The sequence below is a fragment of the Galeopterus variegatus genome, unplaced genomic scaffold (assembly GCF_000696425.1).
Source record: "Galeopterus variegatus unplaced genomic scaffold, G_variegatus-3.0.2 Scaffold5970, whole genome shotgun sequence".
Taxonomy (NCBI): domain Eukaryota; kingdom Metazoa; phylum Chordata; class Mammalia; order Dermoptera; family Cynocephalidae; genus Galeopterus; species Galeopterus variegatus.
Window position 1 is genome coordinate 88,498 of NW_007732081.1, and position 16,188 is coordinate 104,685.

Below are 16,188 nucleotides of genomic sequence, written 5' to 3' on the forward strand. Positions count from 1 at the left end.
ACGGGCGCGACACTGAGGGTTGCGATCCGTTGCCAGACATGAAAAAAGACAAAAAAAAAGGGAAAAAAAAAAAAAAAAGAAATGCATTTTAAGTGCAAAGTATCCTTCCAGTGTTGCCAGAAAACAAGTAAGAAAGAGGAGTTAAGTAATTTCACAGCCATACCTTCTCACTCTCCTTCATTGGGAACACAATCGTTTGCATGGCATAATAAGCTGTAAATTATAAACATTTTTACATAGCCTACTGCAAAGAAAAGTCTGCCAGCTTTCTACTATATTGGATAGTGTTCAAGTGATTAACTACAGCTTTGGAAAGAAGGGGTGGAAACTTGTTTTGCGTCTCAGTTTGTTGGTTCTCTTATGCACAGTCTCTAAAAATCCATTGCATCATTATTTGCAATGAATGTGTAAGTAATTATAATAGAGAAATAGCAGCTCCTTATTACTGCAGGATACAAATTATCTATGGACAGCAGCAAATTGTGTAGGTGCATAATCATCCAAGTATTTCCTTGAAATGGTATCTCCAATGAGTATGAATGTAATGGTTTTCAATACCAAAATTCATAGCAATGAGCATTTCAAGACTAATGACAAATGAAATATACTTTGCTCTTTGTGTACAGGGGAAGCCCATTAGATAGAACATCTACTTAGGGCACAAGTCTGTTTTAAAAAATGCTTACTGTATCAAAGGAAATATACGGATAAACTGTGTTGTATAATAGATAAAGAATAAATCTGTGAAAGGAAATGTGCAGTAAAGAGACATGGCCTTCAAACATAAGTATTTATTTTTAAATTGTATAGAGCTCCCTCACGATCTACATTTAGCCTCATAAGGAAATTTTGTCCCAATAAATCCACAATAATACATGGAGCACTTGCATGCCCACCAAAGAGCTGAGGCTTTGGAGGCTAAAGAAAAAGTCTATAACTTGGTTTCTATCCACTATACAATGCAGGACCACCAAACTTAGACCCTATAGATTTGTGCTCAGTGCTGAGGATGTCAAGATGAGTTGGAAAGTATATTTAGGGCACCCTAATCCAGAGGCTGTTACAGTAATGGAAAGAGCATGGGGTTTGAATCCCAGCTCTGCCATTTACTTATGCTATAAACTTGAGCAAGTTATTAAATTTCTCTAAACCTATTTCCCAAGAAAAGCAATTTGTTTCTTAACCAGTGTTGAGAGGAATAAATGAGTTAATATATATAAAGAACAATAGAACGGTACCAGACTCATAGAAAACTCTGTATGGGGTCGGCCCGGTGGTGCACTGCTACAGTGCGCCGCTTGGGAGCGCGGCGTCGCTCCGCCGAGGGTTTGGATCCCACATACAGACCGGTTCCCGCTCACTGGCTGAGCGAGGTACGGGCGCGACACCAAGGGTTGCGATCCCGTTGCGGGTCCCGGTCTGGTACAGGAGCGACACTGAGGGATGCGATCCGTTGCCGGACACGAAAAAAGACAAAAAGGAAAAAAAAAAAAAAAGAAAACTCTGTATGTGTTAGCTATAGTAATAATTATTATATTTTTACATTTATTACAGTCAGCTTTGCACATAACAGGTGCTCAGCAAGTGTTTGTTGAATGAATGAATCACTCAATGAGCAAATGAACAAATCTAGTAGAGGGATAAGATAGGTATACAAATTACTATAAGATAGACAAGAAGTGCTTCAAAGGAACAAAATGTAATAGAGGGCTCTGTGGTAGGAGATATGCTGGGTTGGAAGATGATTAAGACACAGGCCCTGACCTCTAGAACATACTGTTGAGTGCAAAAAAATGACATAAATCAGTCATTACAAAACAATGTGTTAAGTGTTTTGAGAATTCACAGAATTCTGGCTCTAATTGAGCCATGGCTTTTCCTGGAGTACTCGAATCCTGTATCTTCGTGAGTAGGTATGCCTAATCTCCTACAAGCCATAAACTGAGGAGTTGAGAGGTGGAACCAGTGCTCTCCTTAGTTCCTCAACATCTTGGTGAAAACCACTGTTTCTCTGAAGCCAGCTCAACTTTCCACTATCACTCTTCTTCTCTGTTACTCTGCATTCATTGAAGTCTTTGGCATCTTGCTCAGTTCTGTTTTCTCCTGGTTGATTTCAATCATGTGAATTGCCCACCCGGTAGTTTCTCAATTCAGCCTCCACTGTATTCTGTCAAACCCACTCTCAGGCACAACTGGAACGTAACCATTCAAAACTGTTCTATTCTGAATCTTCAGTTCAAATATCCTACTTTCTACCTACATCCTCCTAATCTCTCAGCTCTCTCACTGCATGAGTACTTCTACACCTATAACCCGACTCATCACTACCTCTAGTGCCTCGATCACTATTTCCTCCCTAATTTTGGGCTCTCTCAGCATCACTTCCTTCCTAATTTTGGGCTCTCTCAGCATCACTTCCTTCCTAATTTTGGGCTCTCTCAGCATCACTTCCTTCCTAATTTTGGGCTCTCTCAGCATCACTTCCTTCCTAATTTTGGGCTCTCTCAGCATCACTTCCTTCCTAATTTTGGGCTCTCTCAGCATCACTTCCTTCCTAATTTTGGGCTCTCTCAGCATCACTTCCTTCCTAATTTTGGGCTCTCTCAGCATCACTTCCTTCCTAATTTTGGGCTCTCTCAGCATCACTTCCTTCCTAATTTTGGGCTCTCTCAGCATCACTTCCTTCCTAATTTTGGGCTCTCTCAGCATCACTTCCTTCCTAATTTTGGGCTCTCTCAGCATCACTTCCTTCCTAATTTTGGGCTCTCTCAGCATCACTTCCTTCCTGATTGAGCCTGAACTATTATATTAGATCAACTATACTCTGCACATACCCTTTTCCTGGTGGGCAAAGAAAAACACTGATCATGCTTTTGCCTTCTTCACTTCTACTCTAGGGCTATTAGAAACTGCCTGTTGCTATGTTAAATTTGTATTTAATCCTGTAGGAAATGGGATTCAATTGAAGAATTAAGCCTATTTTACTCTACTTAAAAACTTAAGAGGAGGTAAGGCGGTAACTCTTAATATACAAAATCGAGACTCAAGATGCCAGTAAGTACAGAGAGGAAGGATGCCAGGGTTAGAGATAACCAATCCAAGGATCTGCCCTCTTTCCTCTATTGCCAGCACTACACAGTCTTCAGGAGTGAGAAGGAAAGTCCAAGAGCATAATAAGGAAGGAGTACCTCAGGCACTAAACCACCTGGTAGGATCTTATGCAAGGTGTGTTAAAGACTACCTATCTTTGGTTAAACAAAGGGGCTGCCAGTGGACATGGGTGGATTGTGGACCCAGGTGGATTGTGAACCCAGTGGTGCATATGGACATAACTCTGGCAGTAAAGTTTTGGAAACAGAGTTCTAGAAATGAAGTTGCATCAGTAGTAAGTGTCAGGAAAGCTACTAGGTACATAAATTATTTCCTTACTTTGTCATTTGAGGTCAAAGACTATTTCTTATTCATATTTGCGATTTCCCTCAATGTCCAGCCCTGTGCCTTGCAGATGGTCAGGATGGGTTATATTGGACCACAGATTATTTAAACATAGCTGGATATGTGCCCTGTTAGTTAAGCTCCTGGTTTGAAGCCCATTATTGTCCCCATTTTATAAATGAGTAATCTCACAGAGTGATTAGATAAATTTCTTACAGTCAAATAACTAACCAGTTGCAGGTCTCCAGCCCTTTACCTATGTCTTTATTACAACACACTGTATACCACTGAGGGTGCCTTGAATTCGGGTTCAAAGGATTAGCAGGAAGCTACTAAGCAGACTCTGCCATTGAACATTTTAAGCGACTGCAGGTCTTCCACTACATAGACCTAACATTTTACTGATGAGTATCAAGAATTAAGAATAGTTTAAAATGCAGTGTTAGACTCTGGATGCTGCATTTGACTTTGGCTTCTTACTAGTTAACATATAGCCCTCCTGTAAGAAAAAAATTCAAAATTTTTTACCATTAACCAAACAATTTATGCAGCTTGTTTTTTGCTCTGATGTAGTCAGGCAGGCTAATCTATATCATATTATTTATATATGATAAACTCTCAGTTGAGTAGATTAGCAGCTTAGCCCACTTATATTTTGTGGTTAATTACACTTGTTTTGCAAGAGGCTGATCTTATTTTGTGTTTTTCCAAAAGCTCTGGTGAAGTAATGACTTCTGATATTACAGTACATTGAACATAAAGAGCCTTCCCCTTCCTTGCTCAACATATAATTGCTGCATTTGTGCATGCTGTGTAAGTTGAAAATAACAATAAAAAGTTAATGAAGAAAATAAGTACTGGTTGTAATGAATTAGTAATATGGCTGGATTTGTATCTGGAGTTTATTTTTATTGTTGTAAGTGGAATACAATCAATAAGAATATGTAATCAAACTGCACATGCTTTTATCGCTTGAAATCTCACTGAAAAGGAGCTGAGATATCTTTAGGAAACTATTTTCAAAAGCCTACAGTACATTCAATTATTCAGCATAATTATTTCAAATCATTCGCAATAAGTACCCCTCATTTTTAAGGTTCTTGTAGTATAAAAAGATATATTTCTTAGACAGGTTTTCATTGCTTTACAAGCATTAAATTTTTCTTTCTTTTAATTTTTAAATTAATTTTAATTATACAAAATAATATTAATAGATTTCTTTTATTAAAAAACTGAAATAAAGTACAAATAAAATCAAATAAAAATAAAATAAAGTCCCCTTTATTTTAGTTTAAATAAAGGATCTGAACCCTCGGCGGGAGCGCCGCACTCTCCAGTGTGCCACCGGGCCGGCCCATTGTTTGATATTTTTAAGTGCTAAATGAATTATAATGTGTGTAGCGAAGGAGAGGATTGATAATTACAGCCTATTGTTACTATAATTAGAAGTCATCAGATGGGATCTGAACCCTCGGCGGGAGCGCCGCACTCTCCAGTGTGCCACCGGGCCGGCCCATTGTTTGATATTTTTAAGTGCTAAATGAATTATAATGTGTGTAGCGAAGGAGAGGATTGATAATTACAGCCTATTGTTACTATAATTAGAAGTCATCAGATGGGATCTGAACCCTCGGCGGGAGCGCCGCACTCTCCAGTGTGCCACCGGGCCGGCCCATTGTTTGATATTTTTAAGTGCTAAATGAATTATAATGTGTGTAGCGAAGGAGAGGATTGATAATTACAGCCTATTGTTACTATAATTAGAAGTCATCAGATGGGATCTGAACCCTCGGCGGGAGCGCCGCACTCTCCAGTGTGCCACCGGGCCGGCCCATTGTTTGATATTTTTAAGTGCTAAATGAATTATAATGTGTGTAGCGAAGGAGAGGATTGATAATTACAGCCTATTGTTACTATAATTAGAAGTCATCAGATGGGATCTGAACCCTCGGCGGGAGCGCCGCACTCTCCAGTGTGCCACCGGGCCGGCCCATTGTTTGATATTTTTAAGTGCTAAATGAATTATAATGTGTGTAGTGAAGGAGAGGATTGATAATTACAGCCTATTGTTACTATAATTAGAAGTCATCAGATGCTAATTAGTACCACATTAAAATGATAAATTATGAACTACATCATTTGCAGCTGAGACCAAGTCCAATTCCCTAAATTTAAAGGTTTATAGAAAAAAATAACTGGCCTCTTTCACAGCTTTTTATATTCTCCACTTTTCTTCTTAAGATTTCACACAGCCTCCAAATATTCTACCATCACTTGAATATTCTCCACACACTTGCCTGACACACCAAGCCTGAACAAATTTCATGTAGAGAAAGTAATGTTAAAATGAGTAATTTTACGGGGCCGGCCCAGTGGCACACTCGGTAGAGTGCGGCGCTTGGGAGCTCAGCAGCGCTCCTGCTGAGGGTTTGGATCCCATAGAGAGACCGGTCCGCTCACTGGTTGAGCGCGGTGCGGGTGCGACACCGAGGGTTGCGATCCCGTTGCCGGTCACGTACGGGCGCGACACTGAGGGTTGCGATCCCATTACTGGTCACAAAAAAAGACAAAAAGGAAAAAAAAAATGAGTAATTTTACTTTAAGATATTTTCTAGATTTAACTTATAGTTATGTTTATAATGCTTTGCGGGACAAATTCTTAAAGTCCAACAATTACCTTAGTATGTATGTCATAATTTTAACCTTAATCAATTGAATAATACACTGAGTTGGGGGATAAATTAGCCAGTTGCCAAGAAATTGATGGTGTCCATTTTAACACAGATGGTATATTTAAGAAAGCTAATCTAAAGATATCACTTTGCTTCACCCCTGCTTTTTTTGTTTTTAAAAAAATCTATAGTTCATGCATTTTAATGGGATATTTGATCCTGTCACACAGGCAAAATGATAAAAGTTCAAGTCGGCCAAGGGGTTCAAGGCCGTCATTCTAACAGCAGGATAGAGCTCCTAAGCTAACTACTTGTTCATGTTCATTGTCCATGTTTGTGTTGTATTATCTTCTTCCTGATTTATAAAATCTTCAATTGATCTGTAGGCCAAAACTTGGCACATGGTCATGTATGTTACAAACGTTTTTGTAATTTTGGCATTTGTCTTTAGACCTTATGGGAATTTTTTCCATCGAAGAACTATTTTTTATGCAGTCAGATGTGTTAATCTTTTCATTTATAGTTAGAGTTTTGGAACTTTTTAGAAAGGTCTGCCTTGCTCCAAGATTAAATACTACCCCTACTACTATTAGTAACAATAATTCAGTCATGATCAAATAGTCATTGACTGCCATCTATGTGTTAGGAACATGAATGCTAGGGTAATGTGGATAAAATATGATCATCTGAACTATGTTTAAAAGCACATAGAGCACATGGTCTCCTCTTATCAGCATTACAAATAAATACAGAAAATGATTAGTCCATAATTTTATTCTTGTATTTATTTATTTTTAATTGAAACATAGTTTATTGTACATATCTGTGGGGTACAGCATTGAACGTAATTTTATTATTATGCATCAGCTCACCTGCCCCCCAGAAGTCACATAAGTAATAAGATAAAAGTACTTGTTTTACAAATGGAATTGGCATGCTTTAATATTTGTCAGTATCCATTTTGTATCCTGGCTGATCGACCATCTAAATATCAGAAATACCAACAATCACTTTACTTCTGACTCTAATGGTTTTTTATTTTTGCATGTTCTACCTATATCTAAATTGATCTCTATAGCAAATAGTTAAGAGACAGAACAGGTGAGTAAGAAGATGACAACACTTCTATGAATGAACATGTATTTCCCAAGATACTGCAGATCTTTAATTCAATTTAGTGGTTATGGCTCAACCACTGATGCATTTCTGATGGCATTGGGAACACCATCACTGCACTGGTCCTCAGCAGCAGCTTATTCTCGTCCCTCTGCTGCTTAGAGGAAATGGAATCAAGGGCAACACAAACCTGGAAGAGTCTAAAACCTATCAGTAAAACTTCAAGCCTTATAGATACCAAAATGAACACTGCAGATAACAGAGGTGAGTAAAGAAAATGCAGTCTTTCAAAAGAAAAAATTGGTTGAAATAAGAAGTAAAGAACAAAATAAAGAAAATAAACTTTTGATGAGATTTTTAAAATATCACTGGATATTCCGCAACACTTTTTTTTGTTATATTGTGTTACTTTTTTGTGTGTGATATTCCACTAACACTTTTTTACATCTTTAAATGTCACATTATATACTGGTTTACATAATAACTAAGTTAAAAATTAACACTGTTCCAGGAAGAGCGCATTAGAGTCTGATTTGAATTAGAGGTGGCAAAGGACATAATAAAGTACAGTCTACTGTAAGTCACAGTCCATGTTAAGCTACTCTAAGGGGCACATACTGTAAAAAAATGTGTGATTCAATGTTTGTTTTGGTCTAGAACATTCATGTTATACTAAAGATCCAGTTATCCAGGCAAAGATTTAAATGAATACTATGTCCACAGCACTGGTCACATGTAAAGGTATACAAAGCTAAGTGCCTGTTTGAAGGAGTGAGAAATCTAATAGAAGACATAAAGCAGCATGACAGAGGTCTGGCACAACAACAAGAGACAACACTTGTTAAGCACATTCTATGTACCAGGCACTGTTCTAAGGGTTTTATACATATTACCCTCTTTAATCCACTCAACAGACCTATGAGGCACAGAGAGGTTACCTAACTTGTCCAGGGTTGCACATCTAATAAGGGGTGGGAAAAGCATTTGAACTCAGGTAATTTATACCCGATGTATGTCTTCCCCTACTTGATCACTTAATGTGGGACCTCAGAAAGTCACTTCACCTTTCTAAGCCTTAGTTTTCTCACTGGTGAAACTGTTATTTCTGCCTCACAGAGTTCCTGTTAGGGTTCGTAGTTAGGCGTTCTGAAATAGAATAATGTTTACCAAACTTTTGCAGCATTCCTCAAGATGTACTGCTGACAGGGGTGAAAGGGTTCTGTAGTCAAATAATTGGGAAACAGTATCTGTTCTTAGAGATTCATGATGCACACCATATGTACATAACAACTCCTGAGAATTCTGAAATGAAGAAATCTTTTTAATTCTGTTAATCTTTTTACTTCTTTTAACCTGGCATGCCCCGCTTATTTGAACATAGGACATTTTCTCCCACTGAAAACCTAGTTACACCTTTAGCCCTGGAACAGAAATTGGGAAATGTTGGCAGGAATAAGGCATGAAATCAGAGGACCTAAAGGTCTGTGTAACTCTGGCTGATTCTCATCTCTTGGATCTCACTTCTCAGGGCCATCTTCTACACATCAACTAACTATGTTCCGTAACACAGATATATTAACATGACCCCCTTGCTTAAAGACCTTCATGATAATAGCTGAGAATAAGAGCAAACACAGAATGCTCACTATGCTGTGCATTATTCTATTTACTCATTTAATTCTTAAAACCATTCTCTGAAGTAGGTACTGAGGCACAGCTAGAAGGTGGTGCAGTCTGTTTTCAGATTCCAAGTCCATTCTGCTGCCGCTTGGATGGCTCTCTACTATTTGTCCACAATATAGCCCTAATTCCTTAGGTACTTCACAATCGGACCTCACCCTTGCTTTTCCACCTCATCTCCTCATCTCAATTCCCTACTACATGAGTTTGCTAGGGCTTTGAGGGAAGAATCTGTTCCAGGCCTCTCTCCTTGGCTTGTAGATGGCCTCTTCAGTTCACAAGGCATTCCCCCTATGTATGTGTGTCTATGTCCAACTTTACCCTTTTTAAAAAAACACTAATTGTATGAGGAATCTTTAATACATTCATGGAAGGATTTGTATTATCTTTTAATTCCATTTTTCCATAAACATTTTGAAATACTCTCACATTGGATTAGGGCCCATTCTGATGATCTCATTTTAACTTGATTACCTCTGTAAAGACACAATCTCCAACTAAGGTCACAATGTGAGGTACTGGGGGTTAGGACTTCAACATAAGAATTTTGGGAGGACACAATTCAATTCATAACACCTATATACATAATGAAGCTAGTCTCTGTTCTATAAATTTATACATTCATGTAACAAGAATGTACTATTACAATAATAGGTACATTGTAATAGTTGGCACTATTCCGGACCCTGCCAGGAACTTCCATATCCCATGTTCTTGGTCAGCCAGTTCCTTACTTCCTCTGCTTAGGATACAAGCACTTTTACCATGCCTCTCACCCACCTAATTTCCTGCAACTGATGACCTCCTAGTTACCTTCAAAGCTCAGTTATAAGTTCCCTATTTAGTAAGGTCCAAATGGTCCCTTTATCTGAAATTTTCTCCTTTCCTCCTCTCATCCGTAACTCCTTCACAAAACTCTACGATCTATTTACGGCATCTATAGCACTGTAGTATAGTTGTTTGTAAACTTACATACTTCCTGGCTTGATGCTAAGGTCACTGAGGGCAAATACTATGCATCTTTCAGCTTGTATCTCCTGCACCACGCACAGTACCTGGCACCACGCACAGTAAGTGCTTTATAAATAATAATTTAATGAGTGATTAAAGCAGGACTTTGGAGTGTTCAATTTACCAAGATCTAAGAGGAAAAACTTGAAGAAGGAGCATCTGGAGACCAGGAGGCCAGATAGCTATTGCTAAAGTCTGGACATAAAGTAACAAGGGCATGAAATAGGAGATGGAAATGGACTGAAAGAAAAGGAGTCCAGAGAAACTCGTGAGTTGGTGTCTTATTGTGCAGGGAAAGCAAAAGGGAGGAAATAATCAAAGATTACCAAATTCACTGGGGTAACTGGGTACAGAATGGTGATAGTGGTAACATAAACAGTAAAGGTATAGTAAGGTAACATTTGCTGCTGTTAACAAATAAACACTAAAATTTAAGTGGCCTAACAAACAGTCCGTCTGTATGGATGTTCCAGAAGGGCAGGTGGTTCTCCTCTGACAGTGACTCAGTGATATAGCTGTCTTTCATTTTGAATGGGTCATTACCAAGGTCATCTGCTTAAGGAATATTAGGAATGCAAAGTTTTTATGGTCGGGAAATAGTGAATATCCCTTCTGCTCACACTCTATTGGCCAGATCTTAGTTACGTGGCCCAGCCAACCACAAAGAAAGCTGGAAAACATAGATTAGTTAGCTAGGTATTCAGGAAGAAAAGAAAATATGTTTGGCATACTTGCATCAGTCTTCTATCACAGTTAAGGTGTTGGGAAATTTTAGGGAATTAAGGTGGAGTAAAACTATCCTCAGTTTGTGGTCTGTTTTTAACTGCTAGTTAAATGAGAAAAAATCAAGTCAGTTAGTGATAAAACAACCGAGAAAGCTGAATCAATAGTCAGAAAATTCACCTGAATTTCTTTAAACTTAATAATCATGTAACATTAGAAAAGTCTATACTTTTTATGTATCATATATTGAATATATGTAAATTTTATGTATTATATATTGTGATGATCTATCTTTTGCACACAAAATAAAAGTATCTATCATTAATAGAAATGGGGAGTTGTAAATATTTTCTGAATTGTGCCTATGGATAAAGGTAAATTTAGTAATACTTGTATGACTGGCTTTGAAACCAATTTTTTTATGTCAGAGTTGGTGGAATAAACCTAAAAGCTCATGGTATTGTTGGCAAATGCTATGGTGGATGTGCATTTTTATAAATTTTTATAAATGTGGCTCTCTTACTTGTTTTTCAAAATATAGTTATTACATTTTAGCCTAAATTCTGCCTCTCTTGGCCATTATGGATAAGTTAAGACATATGCACAAGCACCTGTTATGTCCTTTAGCCAAACAAAAGAGATAACCTAATTCACTTTTGGTTTCTTAGGTAATTTACTCATGTCCCATTATTTGACATCAAAGTCAAGCTTATGAGGAGAGAAACACCAAGAATGTAAATCCCAGTAGTTGGAATTAAAAAGCTCCCAAATCAGTTCTTCCCTCAAATGTTAAATAATTCACTGCAGCATTATAGATACAAGCCTCCAGCAAAAGCTACACTTGAACAATTAAGGAAACAGGAGCCAAACAAATGACTTCAGGAGTAGAGAAACAAATTAATGGTTTCTCCTAGTGCTATACCAAATTACTTTTTCACATTAACAAGTGTGTAAAACACCCAAACATACCAATGACTTACTACATCAAGTTTGATTATAAAAAACAGCCTGAAACTACAGGCCAGGATTATTCCCTAAATGTAATTGTGGATTCTGTACACTGAGTATAAAATCCGTTTATGTTATTTGGAAAGTTTTTATGTTTATAATGTACACCTGCTCTTTTGCAAAGTTCTTTTACTCAGATTGCTCAGATTACAATGACCATCTACCAAATACATTATGTGAAGGATCAGAAGCAATGCAATCATTTTGTAGAGGCTAGATAAGAAATTAGAAACACGAGGTTACATCACAGCATACCATGTACATATAGATAATAGCTCCTGCATAGTAGAAAAAGTATACTCTTTAGAGTAAAAATAGGATTTCAGTCCCAACTCTATCACATTCTACCTAGAAGATTTCAGACAAATTTTAACCTCAGTATCGGTTACCTCTTCTGTAAAATGGGGATGATTCACTCATTCAACAAATATTTACTGAACACCTATTATGTGTCAAGCAGTACTTTCCAAGGGTTATTTAGGATTAGATATAATAAAACATAGCTGGTATTCATAAGATGTATGTGTGGTTACCCAAATGTCCAAGCAGATGATTGACCAATAAGATGGGATCAAAGTCAGCAGACTCAAAATCAATGGAATTTCTAACAGGAAACACAGACACATGGGATATAAGGTGATGTGACATCCATTTGCTTTCTCGGGATTAACAGGTTATTAGTACTCATTCTAGATTTTTTATGTATTTTCTTTAGTTATCTCAACTAAACAAAGCCAAGAGTTTTCTACAAAACTTAGAAGGTAAAGTTTCGAGCTCTAATTCAAACAGGTTTTGGGGTAAGATGTACATATATTAAAGATTTTCCAAGTTGCTTCATTTAGGAGTTTTTTAAGACATACTTACAAGAAGACCTTTTTTTGCATACTAATTTAATGGCTAATCTCATCTAAAAGTGAAATAAATTCTTTGAAACAGACTGAAAGATGGAATGGAATCAAGAAAAAAACAGATTTGGAAGGAAGAAGAGAACTACAGTTAGAGCCTCAACTTTTCCCATTTGCCAGCTGTGTCACTTTAAAAAGTCTCAAGATATTTAAGTCTCAGTTTTCTCAAGAGTAAAGTAAGTATAATAACTCTTATCTACAGCATTATCATGTGAGATCACTGTCATAAAAAAAATTAGTATCCTAAAGGCACTAAAAAATATAAACAATTTCAGAGTGAGTAGAAACTGAAAATGATCTCATGATATCCCTTCTAGTAAAGATACTTGTATGGATAAATAGTAAAAGGGCTACAAAATTATACTGGCTAGAAGAGCGGTCATTTATAGCTATGACAGTAATCTTCTCTGCCTGCTTATTAATGAAGGAAGGATCATTGTGTGGGGAAATTTACCAGAGTTATGCATGAAGCTCACCAAGACTATTAGACTTGTTAGGAACAATAAAAATCCATTTTTGAAATCTTACACTATATTTTAATCTATTTTTGAATTAGAGAATGACAAAGAGCTAAACACTGCTTTCCACTGACCACTCCCCAGTAAAAGAAAATACAATTTAGGGAGCAATATCAAAAAATAAATTTCTTCTTACCATGAGTAGATCCCACTGACCATGTCATAGTTCTGTCGTGAGGTATTCACACTGCTGGGCCCAGCTGCTTTAGAAATAAGGAGCACCACCAAGCCCCTCAACTGGAGGTTATTCCGGCTGTCGTGTACAAGACCTCTGACAACAAGGAAAGAAACAAAGGGATTAATATACCCTCACAGGATCAGTCAGATCAAGTTAGAAAATTGCTACAGGTATGCCCAAATTTCTAAAACTGGTTAATGGGATTTATTGACAAGAAATAGGGAAGAGTAAATGCGAGGAAGCAATGAGCTCAGGAAACAACTAGAGAAATCCATGGCTGGTTTTAGAGAGTGGCGATCTCTAATTGTGAAGTTTGATGATCTGGCTCCTTCCTCTCTCTGGGTCTTCCCACTCTCTATATCCTACCTCACAATCTTAATTATTTGCTCTGATAACAAGATGAACCCATAAGTTTTAAACTGCTTTGTGGCAGTTGACAGCAACTGAAATATAAATTGTATGGCTCAGATGAAGTGACATTATTTGGTGATGATGGTGGTGAGGGAGAATGGTAAAAAATGACTTGTTTTCACAGGCAGAGAAGAAGTTCAGAGAATGAAACCATTAAACCAAATCCAAATGACCAAAAAATTTATTCGATTAGTAAACGGAAGTGAATGCCATCAGCAAAAATCTTGCCATTTCCTATTACTTGTGGAAAGCATTATCATTCTAGGCAACAATAAGGCTTTAACTTAGAATGTCATATTTTTTTTTGCTATGAGGATTGAACTTTTATAATTTCTGCTATAACTGAGGCTAGAAATACTTTCCAGGAATACATTCTCTTTTTAAAGTATTGCAAATGGTTGTCATACAAGAACTAAGGGCATCATTAGAAAAAAAGAAAACCATGGGAAATATATTACAATAAGTTAATATTTAGAATAATGCTCATGAGCACTAATCAAATAGATTATGTTATGGCATACATAAATAATATGCAAATATATTTCTTGAATGTGGTAAAAAAATTAAAAATTAGTATTATAGTACTTTGCTGAGGTAGTAGCCAGAGCAATCAGGCAAGAGAAAGAAATAAAGGGAATCCAGATTGGAAAAGATGAAGTCAAACTTTCTCTATTTGAAGATGACATGACACTATATATAGAAAAACCTCAAGACTCTACCAAAAAACTCCTAGAGCTAGTTAATAACTTCATTAACATTGCAGTATACAAAATAAATACCCTCAAATCAGTTGCATTTATATACTCAAATAATGAATTAACAGAAAGAGAACTAAAGTAAGTAAGCCCATTTACAATTGTCATGAAAAAAAATAAACTAGCTAGGGATCAATTTAACTAAGGAGGTGAAAGACCTCTACAAGAGAACTACAAACTACTTCTGAAAGAAATTAAAGAAGACACAAAAAGATGAAAGATATTCCATGCTCTTGGATTGGAAGAATTAACATTGTGAAAATGTCTATACTACCCAAAGCGATTTACAGATTCACTGCAATCCCCATCAAAATACCAATGACATTCTTCACAGAAATGGAAACAACAATCTTACCTTTCATATGGAACAACAAAAGACCCAGAATAGCCAAAGCAATCCTGAGCAATAAATAAATAAATAAATAAATAAATAAATAAATAAAGCCGGAGGCATAACACTACCTGACTTCAAATTATACTACGAAGCTATTGTAACTAAAACAGCATGGTACTGGTATAAAAACAGACATTCAGACCAGTGGAGTAGAACAACCCAGAAATCACCCCTCAGGCTTACAGCCATCTGATATTGGACAAAGGCAACAAAAATCTACATTGGAGAAAACACTGCCTCTTCAACAAGTGGTGCTCAGAAAACTGAATATGTATGCAGAAGAATGAAACTAGATATGCATCTCTCACCATACACTAAAATCAACTCAAAATGGATTAAAGACTTAAGTATAAGACCTGAAACTGTAAAATTACTAAGGGAAAGTATAGGTGAAACACTTTAGCAACTTGGTCTGGGCACAGGCTTTATGAACATGAGCCTGAAAGTACAAGCGGCAAAAGAAAAAATAAACAAATGGGACTATATCAAACTAAAAAGCTTCTGCACAGCAAAAGAAACAATCAACAAAGTGAAATGACAACCTACAGAGTGGGAGAAAATTTTTATGAATTATGCATCTGACAAGAGATTAATATCCAGAATATACATAGAACTCAAGCAATTATACAGTAAAAAACCAAATAACACAATTTAAAAAATGGGCAAAGGAGCTGAATAGACATTTTTCAAAGGAAGACATACAAATGGCCAACAGGTATATGAAAAAATGTTCAACATCACCAGTCATCAGGGAAATGCAAATTAAAACTACACTGAGATACCCCCTCACCCCAGTTAGACTGGCTATAATCAAAAAGATGGTGAATAACAAATGCTGGTGAGGGCGTGGAGAGAAGGGAACACTCCTACACTGTTGGTAGGACTGTAAATTAGTACCACTGTGGAAAATGGTATGGAAGTTTCTCAAACAGCTACAGATAGATCTTCCATATGATCCAGCAATCCCACTTCTGGGTATATATCCAGAGGAATGGAAATCACCATGTTGAAGGGATTACCTGCACTCCCATGTTCATCGCAGCTCTGTTTACAATAGCCAAGACGTGGAACCAACCTAAACATCCTTCGATGGATGATTGGATAAGGAAACTGTGATATATGTACACCATGGAATACTACTCTGCCATAAAAAAGAATGAAATACTCCCATTTGCAACAACATGGATGTGCCTGGAGAAACTTATTTTGAGTGAAATAAGCAAAGCACAGAGGGATAAATACCACATGTACTCACTCATAAGTGGGAGCTAAGAGAGAAAGAAGGAAGGAAAGAAAGACCACAGTTGTGCATTGTTCTTGCAGAGGGAGAGAACATTCCTTGGGCTACAAAGTGGAGTTCAGGAGAAACAGGGAGGGGAGGG

The 16,188-nt window shown here is 37.1% G+C and overlaps 1 protein-coding gene across 1 annotated transcript in view; it reads right to left on the reverse strand.

Annotated features, from left to right (window-relative positions):
- Window positions 1-13,339, reverse strand: part of LOC103605661 (decaprenyl-diphosphate synthase subunit 2-like) — a gene marked incomplete at both ends in the record, with an annotated part of 77,289 nt that extends 63,950 nt beyond the window's left edge. The window contains one exon of the mRNA XM_008590285.1: window positions 13,205-13,339. Coding sequence (XP_008588507.1) covers window positions 13,205-13,339 — 135 coding nt within the window. The remainder of the gene's footprint in view (window positions 1-13,204) is intronic.
- Window positions 13,340-16,188: the final 2,849 nt, after the last annotated feature.